General features: G+C 36.8%; 1 protein-coding gene across 6 annotated transcripts in view; it reads right to left on the bottom strand.

The window, feature by feature from the left end:
* Positions 1-234: 234 nt before the first annotated feature.
* The window catches only part of LOC137924038 (optomotor-blind protein-like), a 135,826-nt gene continuing 126,640 nt past the window's right edge, over positions 235-9,420 (bottom strand). For 5 of the 6 annotated variants that reach the window (XM_068767340.1, XM_068767342.1, XM_068767344.1 and 2 more), the window contains 2 exons: positions 2,801-2,934; positions 235-2,109 (listed from right to left, as the gene is read on the bottom strand). In XM_068767340.1, coding sequence (XP_068623441.1) covers positions 1,532-2,109; positions 2,801-2,934 — 712 coding nt within the window. In that variant the 3' untranslated portion in view covers positions 235-1,531. The remainder of the gene's footprint in view (positions 2,110-2,800; positions 2,935-9,420) is intronic. The other variant, XM_068767343.1, reaches the window with a different exon arrangement.

Genomic DNA, 9,420 nt, shown 5'->3' with positions numbered 1-9,420 from the left:
TTTTCGTCAATAGATTTATCTATATATTTTAATGAATAGTTCTCAATTACAGGTGTCAAATTTACAGTCTCTCCTTGAAATGAAGAAGCAACAATTTTGATTTTCCATTTAGAAAAATTCTTAACCAATTTTAAACCAAAAAGTTTCAAACTGTAAAAAGATGCTTTTATTTCTTTACAAAGAAAATATTGTAGAACTGCATTTGTAAGTAAATCTATTCCGAGTTTAAACTTTAATGTGCTTAAATTTAATGAATTCCATGGAAAATTATATTCATTTATAATTATATATTTTGTATTTTTAACTACATATTTATCAACTATATATTACAAACTTTTAACTTAAAGTTAGATTTTTTTATCAATCGTTTTACTTTTTGTTGATGCGTTTAGTTGATGCATTCGAAGTGATAAGTTCATATTTTAATTTTATATCTTGACCGGTCATATATATTTTTTTAAATTCGACACAAATTAATTAGTTAAGTAATAGTCGAATGCATGAAGTAAACGCACCCTAACCTCACAGCACAATTGACAAAACATATTTTCAAAATATGTCTATTAGTAAACACGTATTACAACTTACAAATTGTATTTACAAAGAAAGCGATTATTGTTTAATCTATGTAAGTGGGAAATGAATTTATATTTTTTCCGGCGGAACGGGTATGTAGTGACGTCATCTTCATTATGTCACTTAAGTCAAACTGACAGCCATAAGCCAACGCAGCTTAACTGCGTTAGTCATAGCAATTTTAATACTTAAATTTAAAATGCCCTTAACTTCTTAATTATAGCGCATATTATATTACTGTTATTCGTAATAACTAAAATGGCTGTATAGGAAATTTATATGTAAGAATATTTGCATTGACAGACAAATCAACAGCTTAGAATGAAATCACTACGAATAATTCTTGGTCAACAAAGATACGCTCTTATCTGATGCATACAGGATCGAGTAAATGTAATATGACGTCAGATCAACAGTCCCATCACGCCAGATATAATTCCTATTGCTATTGTGGAGAACCTAAGGTGATAGCTATTGTGTCATTCATTCTACGTGTACGTCACATGGACTATCGTTAGCGGTCTCTCCGCTGCACCCTATCTACATGATCACCAACATTGTTCCAAATTCAAATATTTATTTAATGTATGACGTCATGCGTCAACCATGCTGCATTAGACAGTTCTGTTCGATTCTATATCCACCACGTACAGAGTAAATATTGTGTTATTTAGTAATTTTTAGTGTACTAATGTAGCTAAAGAGATTTTAGAAATGTTCAATGTTAGTAATATAAAGTGGTTGATATAGATCCGCACTCTGCCGGTGATTGCACTAGTGGGTGCCGCCGCTACCTAGGGTAAAGCTTAACTATTTACAATCAATACATCGACCCGAATAGAACTCGACAGAAAAAAAACAAAATAGGAACGATACAAAACGACGCCAACACTCCGGTGTTTCGGTGCGGAGCGGAGGGGGGAGTATAAATACTATGTACAGGCTAGGTCGCGAGTCAGTCCTGCGTCTCGACGTCTAGGCCGTTTACCATGCGCTCGATGCTCTTGAGGTCGGAAGCAGGCGGGGTAGCGGCCGTTGAGGTGGTGGTGGAGGTGGGGGCGTCGGGCGGGGGGTCGGCGGAGGCAGCCCGGGCCAGCGGCGACCCGGGCCGCGGCCGCGCCGGTGACGAACTCAGGCTCCGCGCACGTGGCGCTACTTGCTCGAACGCGGAGCCCAGCCCGGGCAGCGCATATGGTGCGAACCGGTGCGTCTTGCTGAGCGAGGGCGCCGGGGCGGGGGCGGGAGGCGCTGGAGGCGGCGGCAACGAGTACTGCTGCAGCAGCGGGTGCAGGTTGAACAGCAGCCCCGGCGGCATCTGGTGCGGCGGGAAGAACGGGGGCGGGTATAACGACGGCGGGTACAAGTAGGGCAGCAGCGGTGGCTGCACTGGCGGCCCTAGCGACACGTCGGGCGCGGGTGATGGCCGCGACGGCCCGGCGGCCGGGGAAGACGCGCGTGCGCCGCCGGAACACGACGAGTCGGAGCCGGCCTCCTCGGCGCCCGAGTCCCCGCCGCCTCCCGAACTGAACCACGCTGCGAATTCACACAAAAATTAAATAACTTCGACGTGTTGAGCTTAACCATTTTAAATTAAATAACTTTGTTTTTCCTCTGATTTACACTGCTGCCATTTATAGATTTAGTGGGTGCGAGAGTGCAAGAAGCGCTTAGCCTAAAACTTCACTCAGAAGCTCGTTAGAAATAGCGGAACTGTGTACTTTTTACAAATAGCATAGAATTATATAATTTAATAAACATTGAAATAGCCTGGAGGCGAAGACATCATTTTCAGGGTGTGCTAGAAGTCATTTACAGTGGAGTAACGTGCTTTAGCAATGAGCGGAGGCTGTCTCGGAAGCCCTCGAGCTACCTTAAAAAAGGCCTTAGGCTACGCGTGCTCGGCGCCCTGATACTTCAAGTTTACAATTTGGTATTACGGATTTGATGTGGCGTGCCTCATTGCTCAGCAGAATTTGCAAATGAGATTTAATGGAAGCTTTCGGTTTAGTAATAAAATACCGTTATCTACGAATGCATCGTGTGATATTCACAGCATGAGTATCGCACACATACGGAGCGTGAACGTGACAACTACAAGCCATTGAGCTTCACATTTTAACATAAGTTAAGTAGCTCATTACTTGAACAAATCAGGTAACCGTCGTTCGGACGTAAAAGTGGTAGGTGTTTACAGGTTGAGTGATGATATTCATGCAATACTCACAACTGGAGGTGTGCTGCGTGGAGGGCGGCGGCGGAGGGCTAGAGGGCCCGCCGACATCCAGCGGCCTCTCGTCATCATCCTCCCGCGCGTCGGGCCGCGCCGTCAGCAGCGCCTGCCTGCGGTACACGGACAAACTACTCGTGTTATCACTTGCACCTCATTGTCTTTACACTATTCATTAATAAGAGAGTGGAAGAATATAATTCGAATTTTTCCTGTTTACATTTATACAAATTGCATCATCGTCATCATATTAGCCGATAGAGATCCCTTAATGCATAGGCCACCCATAGAGATCGCCACGATAGGTCTTACTCTGCCCGCTTCCAGCGACTTCTCCAGTCCCTGACTATGTCGTTTGCCCAAATACTGGTGGTGCGGCATGGGCAGATCCACATGCCGCACCACTGACTAGTGATCCTTGCAGTCAGTGCTCGTCGGCTGCGCGAACGCTTCGCCCACAACAACGTCAAGTCAGTAAACTAAAGATAATTCGAATTGTTTCTATTATACTTGAATTATATAGATTATATATTTATTTTGTTTGTGTGACGACATTAATAATTGCAATTCCATACGGTGTAGTGGTTTCATTGCTCGTAATTAGAAAGTCAAGTTCTCAGTGACCAATTGAAGGCATTTCAAATGCAACGGTTAATCAGTAACGATTTTATTGGTCACGGGGCGTGGCTAAGTCGTCATTTATTGATGATTCACTGTTTTTTTTAACACGAACAAAGTGTAATGGTCTCGTAAAGCTTGCGTGTATAGTTTAATACTGTCTTAGAAATCAATAACGTACACCGTAATGACGATTTATTGGAAGAAAAAATTTTGAAGCAAATTTTTTGTTTTCTATTGAAAATGACGCTAAGAATAAAAAGGAAGAAGATATTTATGCGGTGTGAACCTATTTGTTAATAGATGTAGCTTTCGCTGGTATAATGGTGATTGTTTGCTGTTCACAAAAGGATTAGGAAAAAATCACAGAGAAATACTAAGGCTGAAATACAAAACTGTCATCATCAACCAATCTGCATGCATCTAGCGTGGTTATTTACAAGTCACGTTTTATCAGTGAGATACAGTATGTGTCAAATTGAGAGAAAAATTGAAAAACTAATGATAATGATTGTTGATATAATATTAATGATCAGATACTTTCTGTTATAGACTGCTATTTGCCCGTGGACATTCACAACTTTATCGGGTTTGTAGTGAGTGTTAAAATAAATAAAACTTGGTCTCGCACAGTGCCGCAAGGCTAAAAACGTCGATGTCTAATAGAAACCAGGGAGAACGTCGCTCAACGAAGAATGGGAAAATCCGTAGAAAAATTAAAATAACCGACATCGCTCAACGGATTGGCACGTAGAAGGCCACATAGCCCGCAAAACAGATGATCTTTATGCTCCTTAGATTCTACAGTAGAAATCACGAACCGAGAAACGAAACCAAGTCCAACCAAAACCTGGACAGAGAACCCTGATAAGGTCGTCGGAAGATGCGGGATGCGGCTTCCAATTGATTTTGAAAGATAAAGTATGATGTTAAAATAGTTAAATAAAATTTATTTACAATTTATTGTCTAACTGTTATATAAAAGTATAACATTTTCTTCTATTCGAGATATAATGAAGACAGAAGGAAGCAGCTTGTGTTTTATGGCATTTAGCTTATGCTGACCGGCATAGTAGACATGAGCCGAGCATGTTTTCAGCCTCTCCTAGTTTTCATATAGTGTAGTCCTACTTGCTGGAACTAGTGAGAATGCAATGTAAGTGTGGGTTTTGAGTGAATGTTAAAGACACAGTAGTAGACATTTTACAGTAATTAAACCCATGATGTAGTGACATTACTCAATCGATCGGTGTTATCTGATTACATCGTTTATTACAATGTAATAAAACTGTATTGTAACTGTTAAAGTCTGTTGAATAACTGCAGGAGAATTATCGTTAGTACTTAGGCGATGACAAGTATCATAAGGCGTGGCTTAACCGCAATGCGAGTGGCTTACGTGCCGGTGCAACGCTTGTTATTATTTATAGCCGGGCTTTGGAATCCCCAGTAGTGCGCCGCGATGGACACCGGTGTGTAGGTGTTTAACAGCCACTCGCATCCAGTCTTTGAAAGGTCAATTCAAGCAAATCACGTAACGCTGTCTTAATAATGATTAATCGTAAACTCTTTTGTACTTCAAAAAGGTTTCTTCAAAAATGAATCATACTCGCCTGCAATTAGATAATTTGTTCTAATGAAAACAAATTGTGAATTAAGAATGATATGTTAACGTATTTTATTTGTCTCAGTCTATTAGATAAGTAAACATCTTTATAAAAAAAGTATCAACATTGTTATGAATTAAATATACGAGTATAGACATATTTTTAATCTTTTTTATTTTTACCTTTTTCTTTCATGATATCCGCTTATTTCTAAAGCTATGAATATGTTAATTATTTAACTCAGCACCACTTTTATTGACTAGTCGGTAGAGAATACCATCGGCATCAAGTTCACCGTTATTCCATCTATATATAGTGTACAAAAACATACATGCATTCAAAAATAAAAGCACTTATTTTTAAATTTGCGAATGTTTAACCAACATTTTAAACAGATTTCAAGTTTACAAACTCCTTAGTTTATTATTTACATGTATATTTATATGAGAATATATATGGACATATTCAGGTATTCCCTTTGAGGAATGCCGGTTTAAATAATTAATTCAGTGTCCTATGAAACGTGGCTCTTTTGATATTAAAACTAGATCTATCTCTTATAATATCTCGATAGGCAAATGTACAATGCACTAAGTTCTTATTTATTTATTTATACATTTTTACACCATAGATAAAAAAAAGAAACAATTCATACAAAGGTACAAGAGGCGGTCTTATCGCTCGACGCAATCACTGTCAAACAAGCTTTGGATGGAGATGAGAGACATGAAGGAGAGGGCAGTTTAGGGTGTACATACATACAAAAACATACATTATTATACACACATTCAAATATACAAAAATACATATATATATAAATACATACACATATGCTTATATGTGTATATATAAGAACATATATATATTTATGTGGTATTACATAAATACCAATAAATAACAAGTGCTACAATACAGTACAATATTTTGAAGAACATGGGGAAACTTTTTTTTACGATGAACTCAAATGGTATAAATAACTATAAGTTGATAATCACCATCACTTCATCCGAAGGAAGTCCACGGCAGAAAATGGGCTTGGTTTATATTTTTGTAATAGGACCAGTAGGAAGCGGCTGTTATCTAGCATCTTTGGTCAATCTCAACAAGGTCGTCTGACCACTTTGTGGGTGGACATTATTTTTAAGAATGTTCCATTTCAGAACTTAAAGGCCAAGTGATAATAATGTAAATAAATAAGTTAATAAACTCTTTACTTTTGAAGAGCACAGATTGGAAACGGAAATGTTATAAGTAACATCTATCTTACATTGTAGACATAGAAAGGTTTTTAATTGAATGCGACAGTTTGCACTTTTCTTTCTACCCTGCGAGGGTGTCAAACGTTTGACATTTTGGGTAATGGAGCGACGCGACCCCCAACCGCCGAAAGGTTAATCATCTCCTAATGATAGTACTGAATCCCTAAACCGCTGCCCTTTCACGGAGGTGTGCACTTTTAAACTTAAAGACCGAAAAATAAGCCCTTATCAAAGGATATCTTCTATATACAGGATGATTGGTTATTACAGTAAAAATTTAAAATTACGAAATATTCATTTGGTAAGCTTTAATACTTTTATACATAAAAAGATGATAATTAATAGGAATATATTCACTCTGTTTATTGTGATGACTATGAAATTAGTTGTGTTAATTTATTTTTTCTATTAAAATGCGATAGGCCAATAACTTCTGAAAATATAAAGCCTGCGGGGACAGATAGTAATAATATACATAATAATATTTTTATGTGTTGTAATCTGAATTTTGAAAACTATTTTTCTTACTACATTATTTATTATTTCTGAAAACTTTTAATTGACAACAAATGAGCTGTACAATTACATTTTTAAGGCACCTATTTCTAATCACCCTTAATAATGAAATAATAACATTATTAGGAAAGTTCGTATATGTTCGGTAAGTTTTAAATATAATAATACTACTTATTACTGCAGATTTGCCAGAAATAATTTAGGATGATGCTTCCTGCACATTATTAGATGCTCTTTCATACGTAAAGTCTATCAAATGCGTCATTAGTCTAGTAATTGGAAGGACAGTGTTTTTAACGTTACGATATATAATAGTGATAAATGTTACTTTATGAAGAAATCTGACATGGTCTATGGTTCTACAGACTATAGACTAATACAAGCTAACTTATTCAACATAAACTTAGCCTAATGAAGCTTCGACTAACTATAGCTTATTATTAGATTAACTTATCCTTACTTGATAACATTGACTTGTATAAATTAATGTCAACCTTTTGATTTTAGTAAGACAACTCTTAATTTGGGTGCCAGGTAATAAAGAAGACAGAAGAAAATAAGTACAAAACTCCGAGATCGCTTCTAGTACATACTAAAACCAATTTAATAGCAGTTGGTTCTCGTAAATACACAATAATAGTTTTTAAAATCTAATTTTAAATGTAAATAAATGTACAAGTGTGTTAATGATGTAATGGTTAAAATAAATATCAAAGCCCACTTTATATTTCTGTGCATGAATACGTTGAAAGGGCATTGTTTTATTTTTCGTTCCAAACCGTTTGAACGGTAATGTGTAGCAAAAAATGCGAGAGGTTAAAAAGAGCGCCATATGAAAGTAGAACATTTAAAAAGATTTAAAACTGTCACCCCAAAAGCCACGGTGCGGTAGCAATTATTTGCCTTCTGTCGCCGCGAAAAACAAACAACTGTTTGTGGCTCGCATTGTTTTACGGGCCCCGGCCGCCTCATCTTGCCGCAGGAGTTTCTGATTACTGGGGACCCGCGTTAAATTCATTTTATTAACTCGTCTCATCGCCGACTGATAGAATTTAATTTTCCCTTTCCCTGTTCTCAGGGTTGCCACAAAGAAATTAATAAAAAAATAACTTTAATATTTAAATAAATATTTATTACTAATTACTTGCATTACTGGTTCGGAATTTAAATTTATAATAAATATGAACCAATAAAAAATCACTAACAACAATTAATACTTATTAATAACAATTACTAAATTTTGTAGTGATAATTTGATTCGGAAAAGACGGCAACTAAGTTACAATAACGTATATGGATCTGTAAAGGTATTCTCATATGTCTATAATGATGTTTTATAAAGAAAATAAAAAATAATTTTGTTGTAGAGAAAAAGTAAACGTTTATATATCTATAATACATTATCGGCTTACAAAATTATCACGTTAGCGTGGTTCCAATTGATTAGAAGATTTACCGTCAACACCATTAAAAATAAATTTTACTTTCCATTAAGAAGAAAAATGCATTCTAGACAAAAACATGTGTTTAAACATTTAAAATTCACACGTGAAAATTTTTCATACGCTTTTATGTACTAATTATTATTCAAATTTAAACTTTATCGAGTTAGAAAATCAGCAGGTTTGCATAGTTTCTATAAAAAAATTAAAAAGTCGTATTTTCCTTTTAAAAATAGGAAAAAAAATTTCAGTGTTTCATGTTTAGAATGGAATTGTTTCAACGGCTTCGATAATGAATTAGTGATTAAAATTTAAGCTGGGCATTCTACTGGGTTTAGTTTTGGCAACCATAACTTAAACGCGTATTAGGGTGTTCACGTTACAATGTAAACTGGTGACGCAGGGGTGGCCCGCCTTGTAATTTTGCCAAATTTTTATCCCTAAACCGCTGCAGTTAGCCGAAGACCCCTCGGATGGGAAGCTTTTTATTGAATCCATTGTCGTCGGCAAGACAAGGACGGTGTACTAAAGAGGCGCTCTGATTCCCTCCGTATTGTCTCGCGGATAACGGGCTGACAAATTGAATTTAGAGGATTACTCCGATTGTTTTAAATTTTACTGAAGTTACTTCTTCGTGTTCTTTGATTTTGATTTTTAAATTCGTAAGTGAGGAAACATGTAGAACATTCACCTAAAGGTGCACTCTAAGGTGATGAGTCTAAACCGTGATAATACTTTTTAACCTGCCACAGACTTTTGAAAAATCGACTTGCCTTTAGCCGGCTTAGGTATGTCACTAAAAGAAACCACGGCTGCGCGAGTGTTGACTGCGATGGTGAAAGAGTCTGGAGCATCACCGAAAGAGAGTCTTGGGCTGCCCCGAGATGGGAACAAATGCGGGAGCAATGAAAGATTCTGAAGAAAATCCTAACGCACTTATAAAGTAACCACGCTAAAGATAGTAGTCGTCATCATAGAGATCGATAGAGACTTAAAATGTTAAACTAGAACGCCTTATTCACATCTGGTAATCACAGAAATTTCAGTATACGGTGCCGTTCAAACAGAAATAAAGTAATATCTTCTCTTTAAATAGATTGACTGTATTCATATGGAAAGTCTCTTTAAATATGTATTTAGCTTCATATTCTCAATTATCTCTATATTTCTAAAAA

Source organism: Battus philenor, unplaced genomic scaffold (genome assembly GCF_028537555.1).
Source record: "Battus philenor isolate CCGP_79_NKW_IND1 unplaced genomic scaffold, ilBatPhil1.0.hap1 SCAF_23, whole genome shotgun sequence".
Lineage (NCBI taxonomy): Eukaryota > Metazoa > Arthropoda > Insecta > Lepidoptera > Papilionidae > Battus > Battus philenor.
The sequence above is the reverse complement of the archived record's forward strand: the minus strand, read 5'-3'. Positions and strand labels throughout refer to the sequence as shown.